The following is a 25,546-nucleotide window of genomic DNA, read 5'->3' on the forward strand; positions in this document are numbered from 1 at the left end:
TTTTTTTTCTTTCTCTTTTTAAATATTTTAATGTCACAGTCTCCTAAAACACGAGAAGAGAATCAGCTTGACTTGGTGCCGTTCACTGGACTCCAGCAAGTGTGTTGAGGGAGCAGGTCAGAGCAGCTCTGTTGGAAATGTTGAAGTGCAAAGAAACATTTAGCATTTAAAGTACATCTCGTGCTGATTATGAGATATACTGGTAAACGTCAGCTTTCTCCGTTGGTCCTCAAGTCTTTAACATTCTAACTCAACAAAACTGCAATACACTTGGAGCGTGTGCAAATTTGACCTGAATTTCAAATTTACAAATGTTCTTTAACTAAGTGTGAACAAATCCTTTGTGCTCGTGTGAGAGAATCCAATCAGAGACCCGAGATATGTTTTAGAGCTAATAAGCAGAAATTCTGGAGCACTTCTTTTTTTTTTCATGTGCGCTACACATTTGACTAAAAACAATGTCAAAACATCCAGGTTTTCTTCCATTCTGGTTCGAACAATGGGACTTTTTCTGGCTCTGAATGCATTGCCAGTCAGATTGCTTTAGCCACATAGCCTGCAGACATCTGAGTTTCTGCAGCTACTGCCAAGAAAAGCTCCCTCACAAGCTCTCAGAGCCTAATGAATACAATTTTCATACATCCTTCATATTGGAGAAAGAAAAAAAGAGACATTAAAAATAATCCTATTAATAATAATTGTTTACACTATGTCATGATAAGAACAGCAAAAGGAGCAAGAAGAACAAACTTTAGAAACAACAATGAAAAATTGTAATAAACAATCAGTTGGCAAACGATGTCGTGTTTGGCAAGGTCCTGACAGTCGAAACCAGGCCTGTAGGGTGAGGGTCATGGGATCTTGGGGGTTGTGGGAGAGGGGGTGGGAGTTCACAACATTAAATCATGTCCTCTTGTTGTCATCCTTAAAAACATCCTGTCTGCCAAATCTTCCTTGTCCCACAATAGACCAGACTTGTCACCAGTCAGAGAAGACTGAGGCCTCACACACAGACACGGACGAAACAAAAGATAGAGGGTTGGGGTGTATGTGGTATGCTGATGATGAAGTGGATTGGAGTTCAAGGCATGGGAGGGGGGAAAACTGTGTCCCTCCAAGAGTCTCGGGACACCTTTTTATGACAAGGTAAGGGAAAAAAAACAACCAGTCACTGTGCTAAAATGTTGAGCTGTCAGCTGCTGTGGTGTCCGTTCGTCATTGTTGTTTTCATCACAGTCCCAGATTCTTTGGGCGTTGTTTAACATAATTAAAAACTTTTGTTGCTGATGCTTTTTTTTTTCCTTTGTTTGGTACTACATTCCCCTTAGAGTTTTTGCAGAGAACTGGTGAGGTTAACAAGCCTCTGCTAATACTTAGGTATGTTGGGGGTGGTTGTGGTCCTATTAGGGCAGGAAGGGAGTTGGAGTAGGCAGGGGTGGGGTGGTGTGAGAGGATGGAAGAAGTATTAGGGGGAGGTGGGGGTGTTGGCAGTCCCTCGCCCAGAACGCTCTAGTCCAGGGGTTCTTGTTTTATCCTGATGGGTGTGTTAATGGAGAGACTTCGCCGGTCCTCACGACACAACACATACTCGCTAAACTGGGACGAGTCCACGCCGCCTCCGCATGATGCTGCCACACTGAAACCTTTCTGGAAAAGACGCTCCAGAACCTGCAGAGAGGACAGAGAAGAAGGCATTTACAACAAAGGTACCATGTCAGTAAGGACAAGTCTAAATGAAACAGTTTGCAGATAGGATGCAGGTTTCAGGTTTTATACAGCTCTAAGGAATAGTTTGACGTTTTGTGAAATATGCTTATTCTTGCCAAGATGGGAAGATTAATAGTGCAGCTCTGTCCAATAACAAGTTTGTCCTCCTGTCACATCAAAAGCTCACTAACACTTTCGATTTTGTTTGTTTAATCTGCACAAAATCCAAAGAGTAAAAACAAAACAATTCCCTGTTTTACTGTGCTCTGCTTTATGTCTTGGTGAGGAACAGTTGCCAAAGCCACCACCAGACACACTAGAAAGTTAATGATCTCATAACTGCTTTGGCCTGTAACCAATCAGAAAAATTTGTTGCGTTTATACTTCAGTTTTAGTGCAGAGTAACAGATTACAGCATCTTTAGAGGTGCTGGTAGGTTAATTTCCTTGGCTAACCTTGTTTTTAGTCTTTGTGCTGATTATAGTTTAGTATTTATATATAAGACGTATAACATCATCCTCAACAGTTAAACAACTTTGTGTATTTTCCCAAGAATTGGACTTTTTCATTGTTTTAACTTTAACTTTTTGTGTGATAAATCTTTTTTTGTTTGTTTTTGCGTAAAAATTTTGTTGTTCCAGAGTCTGGCCACGGCCAAGTCTTTCTACTGTAAAAATAAAGTTTGCTATCCATTTTTACTAATGAATGAGCATTTTTACTAATGAAGTTTTTGATATCTACACATCCAGTCAACGGACATCAACCTCCGATGTTCATCAGTCACAACGTGCACCATGTGTCATTAACCCTCCCCCACCTCCAATCGCACACAGTGATGAGATAAATCCAGAGGGCACTCCGACATCACACCATCTCTGCAATATTCATGCTGCTTGTGCTAGATTGGCTACCGAACTGAGGGCATGAGCTCAAAGGGATGAGGAGAGCTGAGAGTGAGTGAGGTGTGTTAAGAGGCTGAGTGTAGCTCAGCGTGGTGATTACTGGAGCTCCTAATTTGAGTAATGAGGCTTGGGTGAGAGGAGAAGTGAGGTCCGTGAGCGAAAGAGAGAGCGATGTGTGGGGAATGACGATGAGGAGTTATGGGTGATCTGAGTGTGGACAACGTGTTGGAGCTGCAGGGAGAGAAGAGGAGATGGGGTTCATGTTACCCCTCTAGTCTGGACAGTGATACACACAGTAGTCCAAACAAGAGATGCGCTCAGACTCAAACGCGTGAACTTCAGCATCACTCATCTGGGGTAATCCATGTGGGATGTTGTTTTTTTGGAGGGGGTATAGATCTAAATCCCAGTGAGAGGAGTGCCGTGTATTTACTTATCCCCCCTTCCTTTTAAAGAAGTGTGCAGCGCATGGAAATGAAAGGTCTCGCCAAGGGCTAACTCTTTCTGCCAGATAGAGAGCCAGAGAAGTTCACGAAAAACAGAATGATTTCTTCAGATGCTCATACACACACACACACACACGCGCACAGACACACATTGACACGTGCACTCGTGGCGAAGGATGACCTCTCTAATTACAGCTTAGGCCCCATTGGCGTGCTACGGTTGAATGTTTAGGCCTGCAAGTCAAAGGGCCGCAGCCTCCTCAGTTGGGGATACAGTGAAGAAGAGCAGATAAACTCACACAACGTGCAAGAATTAAAATGTACAAATCCAAAATATAACAAATGCATACAAACTTGTTGAACAGACCTGAAAAACCCCAGCACCCATCTGCTTTCAAATTAAAACTTAAATGTGCACCGACATGCTACTTGTAAGCAGAAAGGACCACTTGCAAAAGTTAACCCCCTCCCCCTTTTTGTCCTCTAGCAAAATGACAACAACAAACTATGTAATTTGTGAGACAGAAGGGGCAGCAGACAGCTGATGGTGAGGACGGCTAATTAAGAGACCTGCCCAAGCATCAAACACTCCCAAATCCATGACAGACGACGGAGGAGCCTAACGATTATGGAAATGATATTACATAGCCTTCTTTGATCATTGCATCACATTGCATTTTTCCCCATCATCTCTTAACGCATGTGGGACTCCATCATGTTCAGCAATGAATTTGGTCACAGAGGAGAATGGCCTGATCAATAAAGATAGTCTGAAAACACTTTTATCATTAATGCATGGCAACACAAAAGACTTAAGGATATTATTATAGATAGTTGTAACTGACTCAAGGATACTGTAATGACTATAAGATGCCATAAAAAAAAAAACCTTCGCATTCAGTTTGACACAGTGAGTTAGTGCCATGGGGGAATAAACAATATAGTGAATAATTAAGACGTATCCAAGCAAAAGGTTTTAATGTCCACAGGACAATGTCCCGAAATCAGTCCCCGTTGACAAGGAAAAGTAATGCACCCTCTTAAAAAGCTAAAACATGTCTGGTTTCTCAGTTCTGCAGAACATACTTCTGACCGCAGGCTTTCAGATCCCAGCTTATGTTGTACTTATGCAGATTTCTTTGCTTCCTTTACTGCCTCACTTGAGCAAAACCATAACAAAATATTCTAACGGCGAGTTGCATGTGGGCACCCTCATTGGTCGATGCCTCATCTCTAACACGGTGATTTCCACGAAATTGGATTACAGCTAATTAGCAGTCTTTGTTTTGTTTTTTTGTTTTTTCCGTTTTTCATGTCCACCACTTTCAACCTAAAGACAGGCTTCTTTTCAGCACGACACCACAATAATCAAAGCAGGAAATCAAAATAACAGTGAAGAGGATATTGCAGCACCAAACTTTGCTAGTTGTTCTATGAAATCAAGCACTTCCTTTTGTCTTCCCCTGTCTTTGTGATTGAAGCTGAATACAAGTGTCTCTTCAGCCTCTTCATCCCCAGTGATCCTGCATTTGAAGTCAGTCTCGCGGTTGCACGGTCGACTTGGCCGCACAGGGATCTCCCCTCAAACACACGCACACCATTCAGCATTTAACCATCCATCTGAGCTGCCACTCAACCTGGAGTCACCACGGGGATCAGTAGGGTATACATCAGCCTCACTCCTCTAACCTCCCAGCATCTTAGCCAAGATGGCGAGGCATGTATCAAAGTGGATGAGTCTCAGGCCTGGAAACCGGAGCACAATACAATATTGATGGCCACCAGAGTGCACAGACACACTTGCAAGACTTCTCAGGAGGAGTTGTAAGACACTTGCTCCTCATGGCGCAAGACACAGAGATGATTGACACATTATGACACACACACACTGTAGCATGAGGTGGGCGCCACACTCAGGGGGTTGCTTTTGTTTAACTATGCAGTCTTCAATATGTGACAAGGAGCACTAACTGCAGTCTCTGCGTCGTATCCTCTGCTTATCACAAGCATCTGGCATAAAACATCCGTGAAGCTCCAACTCTTTCTAATTCTCTAAGCCATCTGCCAGCTTTTTAAAGAGTCACAGACAGCAAAAACACGTTGACAGAACAGTCTACTTGCAGCTGACTGAGCTCCATTACAAATAGGCACTCTAAAGTGTCTTTAAGCATCATGATTCACCGAGGATTTTTAGCTCAGGTGACCCTTGTGGGAATGCAACACTTAACCCTGGCACAGTAAATACATACTGAGCACAGAGGTGTTTTGGGTTAGGTCCGTCCTCAAAGGGACTGCAAGTAGTTCAACTACTAAACTGAGGAGACTTAAATACACAAGGGCTCCACCTGACTCATCCGCTGACCTTTTCTATTTCAATTTTAGTTACTTGTTCTCGTATTTAAGACACCAAGAGCCATCATCAAAGAAAACTTTGCGAATTTACTCATGTCCTAAAAGCACAATCTTTAAAACTCTTTACATTTTATACCACTTTATATTCCCGCACCACTTACAGAAAATGCAAACCATCATCCAATCTATAGATTAAAACAATCCTGGAGTGGATATAACTGTTACAATTATCTTGATCAGCTATTAATAATAACTATTAAATTATTGCTTAGCCCATAAGCAATATTCTATAAATCTCTTTTTTTTATATTTTATAAGCTCATTTTGTTGTTAATACATCTTTTCCTTAAAATTAGACTTGGAATAAATAAGTTTCATTTGTAGTGAAACATATTCTCATTGGAGCATTTGACTTCGTAAAATTTCCATCACTGATGTTCACATTTACAGTACACTTATTGTATGAGCCATTTCTACAGAGATAAAGATTTTGTGACACTTGATCAATAAAATGTAACACAGAAAAAAAGTGCCATATATTTGATTCATTTCTTTTGATTAAACTACGACTTGTTAATTACCTAATTGTCTTCAGTTGAATTGTCCTTCTCTGTCATTATTCTGATTTACGTTCCACTACCTAATCAGCCCGTGTCCAACAAATGAATTAGAACAATTTTTTAAAGATTTTTCTGGCATCAACTGCTGAAGCTGTCAGCAGCCAGAATTTCCCAGCTTTAATCCTCTCTACACACTGGCTTGCTTACTGTTAATCTTGACATTGTGCTTTACCCACAGAGCCACACAGAAAGCTAAGGGACCCAAAGCCATAGTAGTGTTAATGTCTTACTCTGCCACTCGGGCCACTGAGGAGCGCAGCGGAGGTGTTTGTGTGGCCGTGTCTGCTCTGATGAGCTGTGCTTTCTCTTTTCACCCAGCGCTGGATTGATGGAGTGGCAGCGTGACATGTAAGAGAGTGTTGCGACGTGTTGCGTTCTCCGCCTGGGCAGCAGGGGGACAGGGGACCCTTCTCTACGACTGCCTCCGCTGTCACATTGATGTAGGACGGATTGGTTCTGGTCTGATCTGAGTGCTTCATCATGGTGATGTATGGAACAGCAGGCCCAGCTCTAGCGCTGGGACGCGTGTGTGTACACCTCTGTGGCTCTTTGGCTAAATGTTTTCCCTGCATTCAGTGCCTTTGCTGCTTTTTGTTTCCCCCCGCTGGATCTACATCACAGCGCAGGTGGTTTGCATTACTCCCGAAATTCCATTCATGACTTCATGGAGAGTTACTTGCCAAGGTGGATTTGTTTATTCTCCCTCTCTCGCATTTAAATACACAAGACAACAGATTAAAGAAGTGGCTAAATTTGCAAGGCAACAGAATACATATATATCTCAACATGCAAAGAATTACTGCTGCCACATTTCAAACTATAAATAGATGATACAGTATAATGATATATCACCAATTTTAAAAGCATGAAAACCGAGTCATGGAAATCTTTTCAATGTTCATGAATTATCCTCATGTTTTATCTTATTAAAATGGAATATTAAATGTTTAGAAAACAGGTCGATATACTTAGTGTACAGTAAGGTATGGAGAAATGTGTGTTATCATTTTGTGACCAACTATAACAAGGTCTAGCAGTGTCCAGCCTGGAGCACGAAAGCAACAGTACCTCAGCTTCAATAAAATCTCTACACCTCTGACATAATAAAGTGAAAACAGCACACATTTAAATGTCATCATATATCCATCTCTTTCCTGTCAAGACCTCTTCTGAAACTGATCCAATCACACAGTAAATAAGTTTCAGACGGTGCTGCCGCAGCCTCCCCATGCTCTCCCTGAACTTCCTCTGTGGGCAGGGTGTGGTTGTGTGTGTGTTCCCCTGGGTTAGGGTCCAGGCTTGAAATCAGATCAGAGGCTCATTGTCTGGCAGGTAAGACAAGGATTATTTTCCTAACCTTTTCATTCCTTCACGCAACAATGAAAGAGAACAGAATGAGTAAGTTGTTTGGAAAAATCTCCCCTTACAACAAAAAAACACCTCCATCTGCTCCTTGTGTCCTCAACTACATCGACTCAATGAGCCGGGCCCCTTCACTGTGTGTGCATATGTACGTGTGTGTGTGTTTGTGCTTTTCATTATTTTTTTTAACGAATGCCGTAGAGCTGTATCTTAGAGGGCTCACGAGGAGACACCAAGGAGAGGCCAGAATATGAGACAAGAAGGGGTCGCTGCCTATAAATCTCGCAGATCCGCCTTGTACGAGTTTGTATGAGAAAAGGGTTTCGGCTCACCTCGCCTTCAGAAGAACAGCCTAATAAAAGCCTAAACAATAAAGATGCCGTTCAGATTGTGTTAGTCAGATGTGCTCACATCCCATAACCAGTCTCACTGGTAAACAGAGTGGGAAAATGTTGTGTTAGTTGATGCGGCCAATTAATTATATTGTAAGTCATTTAAAAATCTATAAAAGAAGTATAAACCGGTTTAGGCTGTTTGAGAAATTGTAAGTATGGTATTAAAAAATGCAATACGTGTATTTCAATTGCCTTGAGCGGTGTTATATTGGAGTCTTTTTAAAAAAGGAGCTGTGTCTTAAAAAGGAGTAAAGCGTAAATTATGCATATCATTTTCCCCCCTTTCCATTTCTCTTCTTCATTTTTTCGCAGGAAAACATGGCCGCAGTCCACACGTGCTTTGTCCCACTCGCTCTGCTCTCCTCCCTGGAGGTGGTCTCTCACGCTGGCAGGAAGGAGGTGGAGGTGTCAGAGTGCACTAGCCTGCCTGGGAGAGGCTCTCTCTGGGTGCTGAAGGGGTGAAGGCTCCTCTATGTGTAGGTTTGTTCATGGCTGTGGGCACTCAAGTGTGTTATATCGAGCCTGTGGTGTGAGACTGTTATGTTTCCCCCCGTCCTCTCTTTCTCTCACAGGGTAACACTACTGTAAAACTATTTTTTTCTGAAGTTGCTTTTAATCTCTTACTGCTTGACTCCACAACATGGTCAACTCTGCTTGACCAAAAACGGATGTTCATCTCACACCATTTTTCAAACCGGTGTCAAACTTATTCAAAAACAGATCATAAAGCAAATGTATTTGATATGATATTGGCGGTAAATTGCTTTATGGTAATACCGTGCTGAGGTTTTGCATCATTCTCATCCCCAACAGCCAACTGAAGACCATCGTTTGACAAAATGAAAAACTCCAAAGGTTTTTGTACACCTGCACACTCCAGCTGTTGCTCCAGAGTGGCTAATATGCCAGTTATTGACAACAAGCTATTATCTCTACTGTGGCAAAATGCAATATAGTGGGCCACAAATCATGCTAAGTGCCTTACAGCAAAGTTTTGAGGTGTAATTCCAGCTTACTGTTACTGAAGAAAATCAGTGTATATAACAGCATTTATCTGGGAAAGCAACCTGAAAATAAACTCTGCAGACTGGCACAGGACTCACACAGAAGGTGACCAACAGAAAGCCACCTCTCCCTCAGCAGATGCCATCGTGTGCCATTCAGCAAAACAGCTAAGTGGATCTGCAGAGTGGTCACAAAAGCCCAGGTTGAGCAAATCTCAGCCAGGTGTTCAAATGTTTATGAAAATGTTGAAAGTTGGTGTGAAAAATGGTTTGCTTGCCAAGCAGAATACTTTGCTGGATAAATGAGTAGATAAATACATAAGTTCCTCTTTGGAGTCTGCATCCTGTGGCTAACATTAAATAAAGAATTGGTAAGAAAAGAGAATGGAGGGGTATACAAGCACAGTATCATAAAACATTGTGTACAGTTTCACTATGCGACAGTTAGAAATAAAACAAATATTCAATATTTTATCTTCATGTTGAAAGTAAGCTAAACTAAGCTGTTTGGGTAAAGATAATGAAACATAATGCACATAGGCATTTTGACACTTTCCGACTCTTCTGCAAGTGCGCCACTAAAGTTACTTTGTGGCTTTCCCCCCCCATGTTGCACAATGTTCATATTAACTACCACTGTTAGTTTCATGATCACGTTGTAAGTTTTGTTGTTAGCAGCGAGCCAGTAAGTTGGATCTTTGCATATTCACGTTAAAAATGAAAGTTTTAAAGGTTGCATCTATAAGATTACAGTTTATTCCTTTTCAGCTGAGGTGAGGAGGTGTTGGAAGAGCTGAATCAGCTCTATATGAGCAAGCAAATTCCTCACAGCTGACGACAGCTGTCAGTTACCTAACTTAGCTGATTTGGTAGCTACAGAATGCAGCCTTGATCATGATGCCGCCTCCAGTTTTAGAAAGACTGTGACTATGCTGCAGTCACATATTAGACACACATCAAAACTTTCTGTTACACAAAGCCATTTTGCTCTTGATTCTCTGCAAGTACCATGATATCACGCTTATTAGTGAATAAATGTAACAGAAAAAATAACTACGCATGAAAGTCATTGTTAGATATCAGCACATATTTGTTATATTGGCACTACACTCAGAAGTGTACACACAGGACAATCTAACTCAAGTAAAACTGTAAACACTGTAATGTGTTTTACACACAAGTCTAGAATGTGATAAATAAATCATGGGCAGAGAAGGAGATGAACAAAGGACAGGCATTTCAGCGTCTTACCTGGACGGAGTTGAGCCTGCAGTAGCCATTGAGGGGAAAGCGGATGACGTGTGTTGGGTCCTGGTTCCAGCCAGCATTGACCGAGTTACACATAACGTCTCCAGTCTCAGGAAAGATCTCCTCAATGAGGACCTTCTCTCCGCTCAGGGCGATCCTCTCGCCCAGGTCAGGTGTGACACGAACCACAAGGCAGTCACAGGGCTGTGCCATCCGTCGTTGCTCGCGCTCCTGCTTCCAGCGCTCGAGCTCCTTGATCATGGGTGTCAGCTGGTAATAACGCGCCTCTTCGTACAGCAGGTGGAAGTCCTGTACAGGCAGACAAACGTACAGATGAGAGCAGTGACTTTGCATGTGTATTATACTCCTCTTGGCAATATGTGTGACTAACACACTATGACTTTCTCTGGATTGCAACTCATCACCAAGGTCACAGAGAAACCCTACACATATACAGTATTGTGCAACATTAATATGACAGAGAAAAGTATATCTGCGGGACTCCTTATGGCTTCCTCACAGCAGCTAATGATGTCCTTGACCAAGACACTTAACCTCTAATTACTCCAAGAGTGGGTTCTTGCTGTATATGAACTCTGACTCTTCCACTGTAGTGAAGTGTGTGTTACCTGTGTAGCAAAGGTAACTCACAGAAGATCTAATAACTAATTGCACATTGACAGATAGATAAATTATTATTATTATTTTTACAAATGGCAAAATAACAGTGTAGGATTTTAAATTTATAAACTTGCACGAATGACAAATTAATCTTAATATAATACAAAAATGTGACCTTTGTTTGTCCCCATGAAGCTAAAATTTTTTTTTAAATGCATTTGGTTTCATGTAATACGTCGACCAGATTGAAGAACAATAAACCAAGATCAGTGATGGACTCGGACCAGCAGGACAACACTCTCAATAAACAAAGGATAGCCATGCTGCAGCTCTCCTCCACAGTAGCTCTTGGCAGAGTGGTGTTAGCCTTTAGCATGTTTTAGTGAGCTGACTCCAGAAAGGCCGTCAGTTGGGCTCTGGTGAAGTGGGATGGTGCATTCCTGTGCACAGACAGTCTGCAGCAGATTGCCTGCCTCTCCCTCCTGGGCAGGGTTTGCTGGGGGCCATTTGCCCCTGCGCTCTTGCCTCTAATTTCCCACAAGACCAGATGGCACCATCATTCACCACTACCACAGAAAATACGGGAAGGCGGAGGTTCGCTATTGGAGGCAGACGGGAGGTGAGGAAAAGATATGTGCAAGTGAACATGAGGACAATCATCAGCCAAGGAGGTTTTTAATGTATTCCTCACATGGAGGGAGTTTTATGTTAATAAGGCTTGTGGCCCGATGTTAAGCTCCTATTAGAACAAGATTTAATTAGGTTACACCTAAATGCTGCAAAACCTTTTTGCTAAATAATTAGTAATTAATAAATCTGTGTTCTGATTAATGTTTCACAGTGGCAAACAATGACAGCTTAATTCAATGAATGGACATAGTAAACTGAAGCAAAGAAGTGATTGTCCATTTGGTGACGTTTTTCGAGAAAGAGGTTGCTGGGTTTTTTCGTAGAACAAAGTCCAAACACCCAAGTGAGACAATGTGTGTTTGTGCTGCAAAAACAACATATGTTTCATATAGTCTGCATCATTGGTGGCTCTGGGTGTCTGGGTGTCTGGGTGTCGGCGCTGGCAGCGAGCCCTGATCTAGAAAGAGTTTTTCCCCTTTTCCTTCTCAAGACCACTGCTGGGCACAGAAACAGAGCATGGCAGCAAACAGCATATTCATTAACCCTGCTGCTTCTGTCAGACTCTTTAGCCTTGAAAAGCCTCCCTCACTGTTTTACCCCTTCATCTAAACTGTGCCTTCATCCGAGGCATGTGAACGACACCCAAATACAACTCCATCTGGGCACGGCGTTGACGCAACACATCTTAAGCTGACGGTCTAATGTTTAAGATTTCAGAATGCGAAAAGAGGGGGTGGAGGTCCTTTTTTCCCTTTTTCTCTCCCTTACTCCCTGTCTTTTTTCTCCTGGCCTTCTTGCTGCAGCTGACAAAACTCATACTGAGACGCTCCCCTTCAGGCAGCTCTCTGTATCAAAGTGCTACTCCTCATCCTTCACAGGTCTGAAGCCATGGATGGATATGTTTTTAACAGGGGTCTGTCTGCGAGGCACTTTAGTCATCCTGAGTAGAGCAGAAAACAACAGAGTAATCCTAAGCGCTGAGGTGAGGATGAGAGGGAGACAGGGCCAACAGCTCCGTCCTGGCTGCTGAAGCTGCTGCTACTGCTGCCAGCTCTACGAGACAATTCATCCCCCAATCCTGTGTCCAGACAGCCCGTTTGAGCTTCAAAATAATGATCCGACCTGATCGCCCACTGGCAAGGCAACATTTCAGGGAAGGACAGAGGGAGGGAGGGAGAGACAGAGAAAGAGAAGAAGAAAATGATGGAAAATGTCACTATAAGGGAGTTTAGAGGACTAGTGAAGACGTAATGTAGGTTTTGGTCAAAAATGACCCCCCAAAAAAGCAGAAGTTCAAGGTTGTTGAATAACAATGTCACTCAAAAATAAAATAAAATCACAATAAAAGCGCCTTTCTGTCATTTCCAGCATCTGAGATGAAAAAAAAAATCAATTTAAGGAGTAATGCAAAATCTGAATAATAACAGAAAACAGTAACTCTTACCGGTTTATAACCATGCCCTCAATATGACTGAGCATTGCTTACTCTCTCGTGATTAATTGTAGTTTGAATAATGTGATGAGGGAGGATATTAATAGTGAATATTTTGTTCCAGTGATGCAGGCTGAAAAATTTCTTTTCCTATTCTGCTCAGACTTTCACATTGATTTAGCAAAACACACAGCGCCGTGGCTGCCAGCAGCAGAACAGACCCAGCCCTGGGGCGACGGCAAGCCTGATTGTGTTCAGATAAGGACATGCTCAATTCCGCCTCGCACTATTTGCATTTTTTTTCCCCGGCTTCACGCAAATTGAAAGGTATGCAGATCAACACAGGCTTATGCGAGGGGATCGTAATGAGTTGAAACAATGAAGTCCAATGCATTCTCTTCCACTGTGGTGCCTGATTGGACTGTCAAGATTTAACAGAGGGGAGGAGGGGTGTATGAATAAGAAGGGAAAATCTAATCGGTACTGAGTCAGGCCGTCATTTGCCAAAATATGCAGGGCTTTCATGTCATGTTCTGTTGTCTGTGGTTTGGCTCTTGTTCAGACTATCCGTGGGGCCCAAAGAGTTTGCCCCTGGCTCTCAGTGGCTTGGCTTTGCCTTGTTACCTCATACAGAATGATGAACAAGTGCCAGTGCAGTGAAAAGGTCATGAAAACTAAGGTGGGGTTGACGTGAAGCGAAGTGTAGAATACACCTAGGAAACTGTATCATGGAATGAAAACCTCGAGAAGGAAGAAGCTGTAGGAAGATAATCATTCTGACAACGTCGCATATGATTGTATGAATACTTGTTAGGTGAGACTAAATCTGTACTAGTGCCAAAAATAAATTTAATCGTTATCTTTTATATTACAGTAGATTAAATGGCATGCGTGCAATGTGAGCGGGGTCATAGGTAGTGATCATCCCTCTAACGCTTCAGGCTTTTTTAGGGTCAGCTAAACATTTTAGCATCTTTTAGATCATCGTTTTGTTTTCACAGCCTGTAGCTTTACTATTTTGGTTTACTCTCATCCCTCACTCTCATCACCCTCATTTCAAGCAGCAGGAGGCAAAAAAAAAAGCTCTGTTACACCAACTAAATGTTACCTGGCCAGAAGCAAATAGCATGTAGACAAAGTCAACTAATGAACATAGGCAAGAATTTAACAACTAAAGACACAGATATTTTGGATTTATTGGACTTACATTGGCAGGTGTCCAGAAACACAACTTCAGTGAAATGCTAATGTTTAAAGTTTGCTAACACTCTATCACATCAGCTTCTTACACAACTTTTACAGCTAACACACACACACACAGTTTACTCTGTCAAACTGAAACCTTCACAACACAAAAATACAGCGAATGCAAAAAAGCTCGTACAGATAATACATTTAAATGTAAAACTTTTCACAATTTGCTTTTGTGCCCCGAACATGTGCTTTAAATTGTTTAATACAGGAATATGACAAAGCACCTACATTGTCTGCAATAGATACTGACATGCCACTAAAACAGGACACACATGCATGCAGGTTCATTGTCTCACAAAGAGCAAAGAGCAAGTGCAAAGAAGTACGCATATATGGGGCACCAGGTATTAAACTGGAACTTTCCCTTCCAATTCTAGACTCTGGATGAGAGTTACTGTCTGCATGGAGCTGAGTGGAAGTTCATAAGGGGTTATTTCACCTGGGATCACTTCTATAGAAATTACACTGGGTGAAAAACAACAGCTCAAGGCTTTGGCATGCACACCACCAGACCATGCTCCAGTTAACCAGTTAGCAGTTTACCTTTCCACCATTTAATAATCAGGCTGCATCCATTTTTTCCTCTTCAAAGTTTCTTAACTACTGTTTATGTTTCGACTACACATAATTCATATGATACACTTAAGGGGGGTAAGGCTGTGCGTATCAAGCACAACTAGTTGCACTGTTGTGGTATCAGGTTTATTTTGAAAACATGCTATCAATCAGAGAACAGAGAAACTGTAATAAATACAGAAGTATTCACACTTAAACGTGCAATCTTTCGAAAAATAAAGAAGCACACAGAGTGTGAGCTGATGTCTGGGCAAATGCCTTTTATGTTATGTTGTTCAAACAGTGAGTTGATGGTGCAGACAGGTACACACAATACAGTATACTGTGGTGCAGACACATACCTTGAAGTCATCTGGAAGGAGCAATTTGCTGGTCCTGAGGAAACTGAGAATGTAGCGGAATATCTCGCCATCCCGATCTATGAAGTAGTGCTGCTTCAAGCTGTCCAACACGATGGGCTCGGTGCCATTGAACAGACGACTGATTCTGGAAATTGAAAGACACACACACACACAAACACACGCACGCAGACAGCCGCACACACAAACACAACCACATAATGGAATGAGCCAGTTCCCTTCAAATGCATGAAACAATTACCCTCCATTTATTTTTCAATTTTATTAGCACTAAGCTTGAAATGCATTAGCATCCCAGGTTGAAACAAGGGGCTTAAGGCACCGTTCCTCCATTCCAGACTTGTTTGAAGTGTCCCTTCTGTAGAGAGATTACAACAACACACACGCTTGCTGCTTGTACTTACAGAAATTAATGGCATGAATGTAGCATTACAGCTCTATTATTCCATCTGTCAGAAGGCTGGAAATGAAACAGAGGTAGGAAATGGTGACGGGCCACATATTAATGTGAGAATATGTGGAAAAAGATATTTTACTTTTACAGTTTGATTTCGTTATTAATTCAAGGGGAATTCGGACAGACTCAATCCTACTGTAGGCCATACTGCTTTAATTTAATACAGTGTTACAGCTTGTAATAACACTCTTCTTGTGCTGTATTGTCTTAGTATGAGGGAAAATTGCAGAACGTAATTTTCTTAATGTATGTAATTGCAGTTCGCTTTAATGGCGAGAAGATTATTGTCTTGCAGCTGGAATCATAGGATATTAGTGTTTCTTCCTTTGCAATCTGTGCAAGTTTTTCTTGTAGAAGAATAAAAAGACAAAGCACCAGCTGATAATTCTGATCTAAAACATACACTTATATTTGTGAATATGAACCACCCCACTGAGAATGAACTCAACATATTGACTATTAAATATTTGAATTTGTTTTCAGAAATCCATTTTAAGATGAGAAACATGACCAGAACCCAACAAAGTGTGCTGAGTTTTCATTTTCTCCCTCTATTAAATGGGTTAAAATGAATTAAAATAACTATATTAGTCAACAGAGGTATCTCTTTCACATGTTGAAGCAAGGACACAATAACTTCTAAGATAATGTAAATATCAGTGCCCAAATGATGTGAATAATGATAAACTAAAGACAGTAAATACATATATACTTTTAAGCTTTCACTAAGTATTGACAAGACTTTGCTATAATAATAAAACACTTGTTGCCTCCTAGTATCCCATGTTTAACCCTTTCAGTTTACTGCAAGATGAAGGGCTGGGCTGAAGCCAGCTACAGGGGCTCATCAAAGCAAAGAGTGGAAATTGCTGTTATCTTTAAACTTTCATCACACCATGCTGGTGCCGCGCCTCGAGATACCCTTGGACAGATATTCATTTCCCCTAATATTTGTGTGCTTTTCCTGCCGCTTACCTGCAGGTTCCTCTCTCGCTGGTCTAATGATCTCATCCAGGCACCTTCACTTTATCTGTTTGTTCATTTCCAAGTACTAAATATCCCCTTTTTAATAATTAAAAAACAGTTTTTTAGCATCTCCCTAATATTGAGAATGTGCAAGTGTCCCATTTCGCTAAAGTTTCCGAAGTCTGAAGTGCAATAATTTAATTTGGTGACTCATTTTTAAACAAAACTCACCCTCAGCAGAGAAACCTGGAATGCCTACGCAGTGTAAATAAGCTGTACCGCTGATTTACACGAGAAATCTGTTGCACGTAACCTTCTTAACGTTTTCCGTGCACATTTACAGTACATCGTCTTGCAGAGAAACAGCTCTTGGCACGGAGCTATGTTGCTGTTATTATCATCATTTTGAAGTAATCAGCACTTTAATCACAACAACAGCTTCTAGGTTGGCTGACAAAGTTGTGCGACAAAAGAAAATCATAAAACCTATTTGCAAATATGCCGACCAGCACACGCACACACACGCACGCACGCACGCACGCACACACACACACAGACACACACACACACACACACACACACACACACACACACACACACACACACACACACACACACACACACACACACACACACACACACACACACACACACACACAAAGCACTGCCTGAACACTGGCATTGTCAAACTCTATTACATGACAGAGGAAGGGAGCTGTAGTGGGAATGTCAATGAACAAACACCAAGGCTTTACTCACAGACTCATTTCGCTTGAATTTACAATTACAATCGGCTGCTTTGTAAAAGTGTATGAGCTTGTAGTTATTGGCTGCATCAGGTATCTTCTGACCCTGATGTGTTGGCTCAACACACAGAAGCTATCAAATTAAATTTGCTCTGTCTCTTTTCTTTGACTTGACTGTGTGAAGAAGGAAAGCAAAGATGGTTCTCCCCCCTCTCTCCCCTCCTGCCATCCTTTCTCTTTTTCACTCTCTCCGACTTTCCTTCTTTCTGTCTCTCTCTCTGTCTCTATCCTTCTCCCTTACTTGCTTTCTCTCTGGAAATCGATGCAAAATGCTTTATAAAAAACCAATACTCATCTCCCTGTTTTGCCCGAGGTGTTCCTTTCTCATATGGTCTTGCAATTCTTCCAGCTAGAATTTCACCATACCCCTCCAGGCTAACTCTGTTTTTCATCTCCACTTTTTTAAAAAGCAATTAAAATGCTGCCTGTTTTTCTTTTTCTTTCCCTCTCTCCAACTCCCTTCTCTCTCGCTCTCTCTTTCTCTCTCTCTCTGTCTCGCTGTCTTCTCTGTTGGTCTCCTCATTTTTCCCTTTTCTGTTAAATCTCTGAATTGGAGAGTGGGCTGTTTTTAACAGGTAGGTAGAGAGAAAAGGGTGTGTCCATAGGGAGTGGGGGTTGTATAGAGAAATTAAGAGACAAGATACACAAACAGAAGGGCCAAAAAACAAAGAGACAGGCAACGATAGGCGAAAGTACAAAAAAAACAGAAGTACAGAGAAAAGAAAAAGAAGCACAGAAAGAAACAAACAGAATGCAGGAGAAATGCAGAGAGATAAAGTGGGAGAGAAAAAGGTTTGACGGAACTAAAAAACTTGGATAATGCGTGCTAGTCACTGAGAACGAGGGAGGTGGTGGGTGTTGGAGGTTATCACGGATGGCTCAGATCTCCTACCCTTGTGGTGCCAAGCGAGGGCAGGCAGTGGGGCAGTAGGTGGGCAATATCTGGCAGGATGTTTGCTTCACCAGTTAAAGCCAGCCAGAGGCTGAGAGCTGCCAAAGACGCATCCTCGCGAGGTTGGGAATAGGACCCAGGTAACACTGATTCTGCTTGAACAGACAATGTGTGGAAACTGTATCACTTGTGGACCCCTAACGAAGACAAAGCACCCAGTGCTTCTTGGAAAGTGAAACAAACACACCCAGGGATCTCGGTGAGGCTGTCCAACCTGACATCAAAGGCTGCCCACAATGGCTTCCGAGTAGGGAAAGTCAAATAAGAAAGTTCAAAACCAAATCGCTACAGTCCCTGGCTCTGATTCGCAAAGTCATGCTTGAAGCAACTGTGAAATACTAGATAAACTCATGGTTCTCCAAACAAGCTAACCCAAAGGAAGGGTGATACAGGTTTCAAAATAAGGAAACACACTTTCGCTTTTTCCGAAGATCGTGACTTATGGAAAATAAATGAGAACATTTAACTCAAGTTCCAGCCTAACTATAATGCCTTTGAAAATCTTGACGTGTTAATGCAATCAGCAGCAACAGAATTCGCTGGTTCTCTGGTAATAACTTTCACTGTGTATATCTCAGTTGCTCAGTATCTGTCCAAATTGGGGTTAATTGCAAGATTATGTGATTTTTAAAAAATAAGAAATACTATAAACATGAATGTATTAATGCAAACATCTCCACTTTGGTACTGCCAATATTTGCCTGCAGCTCTGTTTTCTTATCTGTTACTTTATGGTTGTATAATACGGCTATTTCTACTCCGGAGCAACAATTACTTCCTGTTAATATTTAACATTAAGTGAACAGAGTAAAAGATTTATTTGAAAGCTTCAGCTTTATCTCATGGTGTGGTGTTGGTACTAAAAAAGAAGCTTGTGATAATGAAACAAAATAGCAATAAAATAACACAACTCCAAAATTCTGTTACATATTTTGAGCTCAGCTTATAGAAAAGTACATTTCCAGAAACAGAGGACCACTGAAAAAGCATAAAGCCAGTACAGATCTATCATCTCTGGACATAGAAGTCTCGTCTTCATAGAGAAAAATGTCCAGTGGTCCTTTCAAAATAGTTTCCTTGTCTGTGGAACATTTCCCCTAATTTCCTCAGCTTCTGTTCAAGTGACTGCTGAGACTGTCCTCTTTGAGAGCTACACAGAGTGCACATCAATGTTTCATGACCCTTGTCCCTTAATATGGCCCACACAGAAGAAGATGAATATCCACACATTAGTTACTAGACTAACTTTCTCTTGGCACCCTGCATTATTTAGAACCCAATCTATTAAAAGTAATCAGCAACTTCAAACTCTTTAGCCCTGCTCTTTCAGTCGTCACGTTTTCAGTTTTGCCCGTGCGCCTTTTCTTGACCGGATGTAGCTGAACACAGCATATGCGGTTATGCCAGTGTAATTGTTTTGCTTTCTGCTGTCAGCCATTATACTAATTCACACAAAAGGGCCCCTCCTTCCACTGGCTCCAGTGGAAAGTGGAGCCCTGAGGCCAACTGTACGCTGAGGAGGCTGGGAGAAAGAGAGAAACAGTGAGTGTATGCATGTGAATATGTGCGTGTGTGCACGCGTGTTTGTGTGTGATCCAGAGTGAGAAAGAAACAGCACAAGACAGAGGGAGGGAGAGAGAGAAGGAGCAAAGGAGCATGTGTGAAAAGAGAAGGAGAAAGAAAGAGGAAAGAGCACTTAAACCAAACCAACACTCACACTGATATCCGGTCTTTACTGTAAAAACACTGCTTGGATGCTCTGACATGACTCTGTGCTGCATTTGGAGTAAAGACCCTGTGCATCTCAGAGTGAATAACTTCTTTGTAAAGCGTAAAGCTGCATCAGAGCATAATAAATACAGGAACACAATAGCAATGCACAATTGCGAATACAAATGACACAGAAATGTAAAAACCATCTGTCCACTGGATAAACTGACTATGACACTGAAATAGTGGACAAAAAAAATTGTCTTAATAACACAAACAACGATAAACCCTTTTCTGGTTTAAGCTTTATCTTTCTCATGACATGTTGCACTGGAATAGAAAGAGAGTTGTCAGGGATTTCCTGTCAGCAGACTCTATGAATATCAAGACTTTATTACCAGGGGATTATGTGGATTATTTCCTGTAGCCAATTTGGCAGGTTTTCTAACAACCTGGTGTATGTTTACCTTGGCCCACATGGGATTCAGCTGATGCCGAAATGCAGGGAGCATAATGCAATAAATGACAAACTGCATTAGAGGAAAATATGGGAGGGGTCATTCAAATCAGCATAAAACGGAGTCGTTTTATCATTATTTGAATTTTCTTCCTTTAGTAGTGGCACCTTGTTTGTGGATGGAGCTAAAAATGTGTATAAAAGTGTGGGATGGTGGATTACCATCAGCTCTTACACAGCCTGAATCATCATGCTTTTTTTCTTAGAAGTGGAAATGCTTCATGTGTGACTATAGCAATCAGATAATGAAAACAATAGCTCACAAAATAAAAGGATAAGTCATGCAACTTTTTATTAAAATGTTTTGATAAGGTCATGTTGCAACACATGATAAATGGCGGTTGCAAAAAAAACCCTACAACTTGGAACATGCCATGATTTTAATCACATTTGAAGCTGTTTTACATCAACTTTGATTAAGGGAGTTCTGGACGTTTACGTCATTAATTTTTTTTCCAGTATTCCTAACAGCACCCTGATCTGTGGGAAAAATAGAATAAAATAAATAAATAAGGACTGTGAAAAGGGGGCGTAGTGTGAAAATGTGAATTCACACAAACACTACTACTCACATCAGCAGTAAAACATGTGTAAGGTTCTGCACAGCAGCTGAATTTTCAATAGCAGCTACCATGTGAAAGGAGATAAAAAATAAAAGCCCTGGAGGTATTTATTGGAAGATTGGAATAATCACCTTTAAAACAAACAAACAAAAAAGCAATCACATGTATCATTTTTAAGGTACAAAGTTGAAAGAATGAAGAGAAGAGAAATGCCCCCACATAATTTGAAAAGATATGTGGGGAAATTGTCCCCAAAGTTTCACTGGTGATGTCCCAATGCCAGTCAGCTAAATGACTTGCTAACATCTCAGATTCTGTTAGACTTCATTAACAAAACCGCCAGTCAAATCTATTTTTTAAACGATTCACTGTGAAAAATGCAACATAAAGCTACTAAGATAAAAAGTGACTGAAATCTAACTGAATATTTATTTAGGAAACATTTTCAATTATTTAGTTAAACTGGAATAAATGCATAACCGTGTCACATTTTAAACAAAAGCAGCAAGAGACAGAATAAACTACTCTTTAGTTTGCTCATATTTCTTAAAGTTGATTTTAAAAAATAAATAAAAAATAGATAAGCTATGAATTAATACATTAAGATCAGCAGCGATGCTAGAGGCAGGGACTGATCTTACCTTGAATCTGGGTACTTGGTGAGGGTTGCCAGGCTGCTAGTGTACATGTGTCCCCCGACATCGATGTGCACCGGGGCGTTCGCCTTGGTCAGCTGAGCCGGCAGAGGGATCCCCTGAGCGGCCAGAGGAGAGACCGGGGACCGGGTCAGAGACAGCCTTGACATGCTTCTTCCCTCCTGAAAGCAAGTATAGAGAAAAGCCATGGGAATAAAGGTAAAGAAGAAATAAAAAAAATCAGCAGAGTGCTCCTAAACAGGGAAGTAGATAGTATCCTTTCTGAATGGTATCAGATCACTTCCATGTCTGTCTGGTCGCATATTTAGCCTGGAAATTATTGCCACCGCTCTAATTAAGTATGTTTGCATCTTTTCATGCAGCACCGCAGGCGAGGATAGGAGGATGCTTATTAGAATCGGGGTGAGAGAGAGAGAGAAAGAGAGAGAGACAGAAGGAGATAGACAGATAGAAAAAGAGAGGGGGAGACGGAGACAGGGTGAGGGGGGAGAGAGAGGAATGCTAGGTGTCAGCCTCCAGGGGAATAAAATAAACTGCTGCTGCAATATTCTAATTAAAGGTCGCCTTATGTGTTAGACGTGATGCGCCCAGACACACCAACCACCAATCTAAGAGTAAGGAAAGCTCGACGGGGAGGGAGTTTTCAACTTTTCTTCTGACACGCACACGCATCCATTCAGTACACAAAAAGATTAAGATTGTCATGTGTCCGCAGATAGTTTGAGGCACACGGGCCTCGTGTATTGCACAAAAACGCATCCGATTTCAGTCGAAAGCAGGAGAAGTATCATGTTACTTGCAGGCCAAACTATTGTGTATCTACTTGCTGTAGCTCAGTGTCGTTGATTAACCACTAAAATAAAGTAAAGTACATGGCACTAGAGCCTACTGTATACAGACTGTGGGTGCATATATTTGGGACTGGGGCTTACTGGGAGCACGCCGGAGCACTCCGAGGTCAGTGCAGAGCTGAATTAGATTACCTGATGAAATGATTGACAAAATATTTTCAATTCGATGCGCCGTCATTTGATTCCGCACTGCTTCAGGAGGAGCGGAGGAGGCGTTTATATCCAACCTACTGGTGCGTAATTTGTTTGCCAACAGCGGCAGGTGAACCACAAAACATCAGTGTGGCCACATTTCAGTGTTACTATTATCTGTTACGAAGCATATTGTACATCACAGAGGCTGAGTTTATTTTTTTAAAGGAAAAGTAAACAAAGATATACTGATCTTAGTCAATTTTCTTTAATAATCACAGAATAAAGGTCACCGTTTCTCCACTTTATCACCACTAGTCCGTGCCTACAGGCTCTGGTTGAAATACAGACCTTCCATTCGAGGAAACCTAAAATAATAATAGGAGCTTCATAGTACACGTGTGTGTGTTTAAACAGACTGATATAATAAAATCCCAGCTTTCACTAAATTATGTGAACTGATCAGTTTTCTGTTGCACATATGGGCTGTTGCACTGTCATTACTGATAGACGGGAGACCTTTTGCCAAAGTCCAGATCATCCCCGCGGCTCTAAGAGAAATGCCAGTGGGCACACTATGAGACAGGAGACTTTTTTTTATATAGACCTCCTCACAGCAGTATCGTGTTCGTTTAATGCGATTACAAGAAGACGGGATTACATTTCAAAACCCAGGAACAGAGAAAAAACTTGGAGAGACTTAAGAAGTTTAGGGCACATACACAAAGACACACACGAACACCCATCGGTCTGTCCCATCGCGGGTATTTTCCTCTTTCCTACTTATCCACCAATTAAACAATGAATTCCCTACACTGACATACAATGAAGAACAAATGTGGAAAATAAATATAGAAATCTTCTTACTATCCCGATCACATTCTCATTGATTTCGCTTGTTCCCAACTCTCTTGTTCCCTATCACATACACACAAACAGTGAGTGACACACGTAGACACACAACACATAAATTCCTTCACAAAAATCACAGCAGCTACAGAGACTCAACTTTCCTTCTTTGAATTGCTTTCTTGCTGCTTCCCTTCGCTGACCCCTGCTCAGACATACTGCTGTCGAGCTCACACTTAATGACAGCAACATAAACCCTGACGACCGATCTTTAAAACAACCACGAACCACGGACACAGAAATCTCTGAAAAAGAAACGGTGCGATACAACACTCCCTCCGCAGGAACACCACAAGCCCCTGCTCTGCCTTTAATCTACCAAATGCTCAACATGGCGTCTTATTGCTGCTGTACAATTAAAAGCATAATCCCGACACGTGTAATTCACTACCCGATTGATAAAACACACACGTGTTAACTATAGGGTACAGTCTGGCAGAAAAGACAGAAAATACACTTTGGTTGAGCAGTAGCCCTATGCAGGACTCTCCAGCACAGTTCAACTGTCCTTCACGAAAACTGTACCTCCTAAGCCTACACTGTGCGTAAAAAACATTGGATTCTGTAATATTAAATTGTCACCCTACCGTTTCAAACATTGTAGGGAGTCCGGAGGAAATCCGTGCCGGCGGTCAGTCCCAGCTGCTGTCCGCGTAACCCCCCAAAATTTTCAAATATTTTCTCAAAATGCCCCCGAGTTTGTCACCGAACTACACCGCCGTCCAGTTCCAGTACCTATACTGCCGCACGGAAAAGCCAAGTATTTTTTCTGTATCCGACACAAAACTGCTTTTAAAAGACGCTAGGTTGTGGCCGGGATCGACTGCAAAGAGTCTCTGTGGCTTTAAAGGCTCAATTGCAAGGCTGGCTCGACCTGTCCTCACCAAGCTTCTTTGTACCAAAGCGCACAGGAAGCGTCCTTACCTTGAACATAGATGAGATGATCTCCTTCCCCTTCTCTGCTCTTATTTGGATACGCGTAAAATGTGCGCTCTTATTGGAATCCTGCTTCGTATTTCGGCTTCTTGTCTGCCTTTTTGCCTAAATGAAACTGCCCCTGTGGTTTGTTATGAGAAGAAGAAAGCCAATAATCCTTCTCTAAATAACAGAGCGGAGCTAAAAAAGAAAAATCTTGCTCCGGGCTGCCCAAGCGCCTCTGGGCCAGGGATTAGGCTACAATTAGCTCAACTACACTCTCTCACCCAGGCAATTTTCTCAAGGAAGAAAACGTGATACCCTCTATTCCCGAAATTATGACTACATAGATATAATAACTTATCTTATTTTTTCCGGCAAAAAGTAGTTGTGATTTCGAGGGGGTAGGAAACCTAACAGGCAACTGTCTGTCGCTCAATAGATTTAGAGCAGCAAAAAGCAGATTTTAATCATTGTCATTTCGTCTGATGTAATAGTTCCCCAGGCTGTCCAGCTAGTAGGATTACATTTCCATCTCCATCTCCAAGCTAAATTTAAAGTTTAAAGCGGGCGGGCTGCCATAGTCCTTTACTCAGGCAACATATAATAAAGACGCAATAACTTGTTGATAAAGTCTCAGCAGGAAAAAATATGTTGAAAATGAAGCGATATCCTTGAACCAATATCTTTCATGCTGTGATTTTCCCCCCGTGTTCCCGCTCTCTATTCCTCTCCCTCTCTCTCTTGCCTTAATGTCTGGAATTGTAACGCCAAATTTCCTGCAGGCCATTAAAATCAAATGACGTCTATGGACATGCATGCATGCTGCTGCAGAAAGCGCCCTCACAACCTGCCTGCAGCCAAATGCGCCATTTCAATTATAGCGCAGGGCTTAGATGGAGATATCTGCCCAGAACACCCCCCTCTCTACTCTACAATGAAAGGAGGCAGCCTCCAGACTTTTGGAAAATAAGATTGTGCCTGATTATTGTTATTTTTCAACAGAGAAAGACACAATGCAAGTGATGAAGCGCTAAAGTGTTGCGCCACTTCAGCACAAAGTAAAAGGGGGAAGAAGGAGTCAAGCAGGTGCTCACGCCAAGGAGACGATTATTTATTTATTTGCATGTTTGTTTATTTGCGGGTAAATAACTGTGAATAATTGATGCAACATCGAGCCCATCGAGTAATTACTCTGTACCAG

General features: G+C 41.7%; 1 protein-coding gene across 2 annotated transcripts; it reads right to left on the minus strand.

The window, feature by feature from the left end:
- kctd15b (potassium channel tetramerization domain containing 15b) lies at positions 1 to 25,214 on the minus strand. Of its 2 annotated transcripts, none has more exons than XM_026174150.2 (5): positions 24,352 to 25,214; positions 21,521 to 21,696; positions 14,891 to 15,035; positions 10,040 to 10,345; positions 1 to 1,668 (listed from the first exon to the last, which is right to left on the minus strand). In XM_026174150.2, the coding sequence occupies exons 1-5, from the start codon at positions 24,358 to 24,360 to the stop codon at positions 1,510 to 1,512; spliced, it is 795 nt and encodes a 264-aa protein (XP_026029935.1). In that variant the 5' UTR covers positions 24,361 to 25,214; the 3' UTR covers positions 1 to 1,509. The 2 variants fall into 2 exon arrangements, with proteins under 2 accessions (XP_026029935.1, XP_026029926.1); XM_026174141.2 differs by lacking the exon at positions 24,352 to 25,214 and adding an exon at positions 24,015 to 24,348 and having other exon boundaries at positions 681 to 1,668.
- Positions 25,215 to 25,546: the final 332 nt, after the last annotated feature.

Source organism: Astatotilapia calliptera, chromosome 1 (genome assembly GCF_964374335.1).
Source record: "Astatotilapia calliptera chromosome 1, fAstCal68.1, whole genome shotgun sequence".
Classification (NCBI taxonomy): domain Eukaryota; kingdom Metazoa; phylum Chordata; class Actinopteri; order Cichliformes; family Cichlidae; genus Astatotilapia; species Astatotilapia calliptera.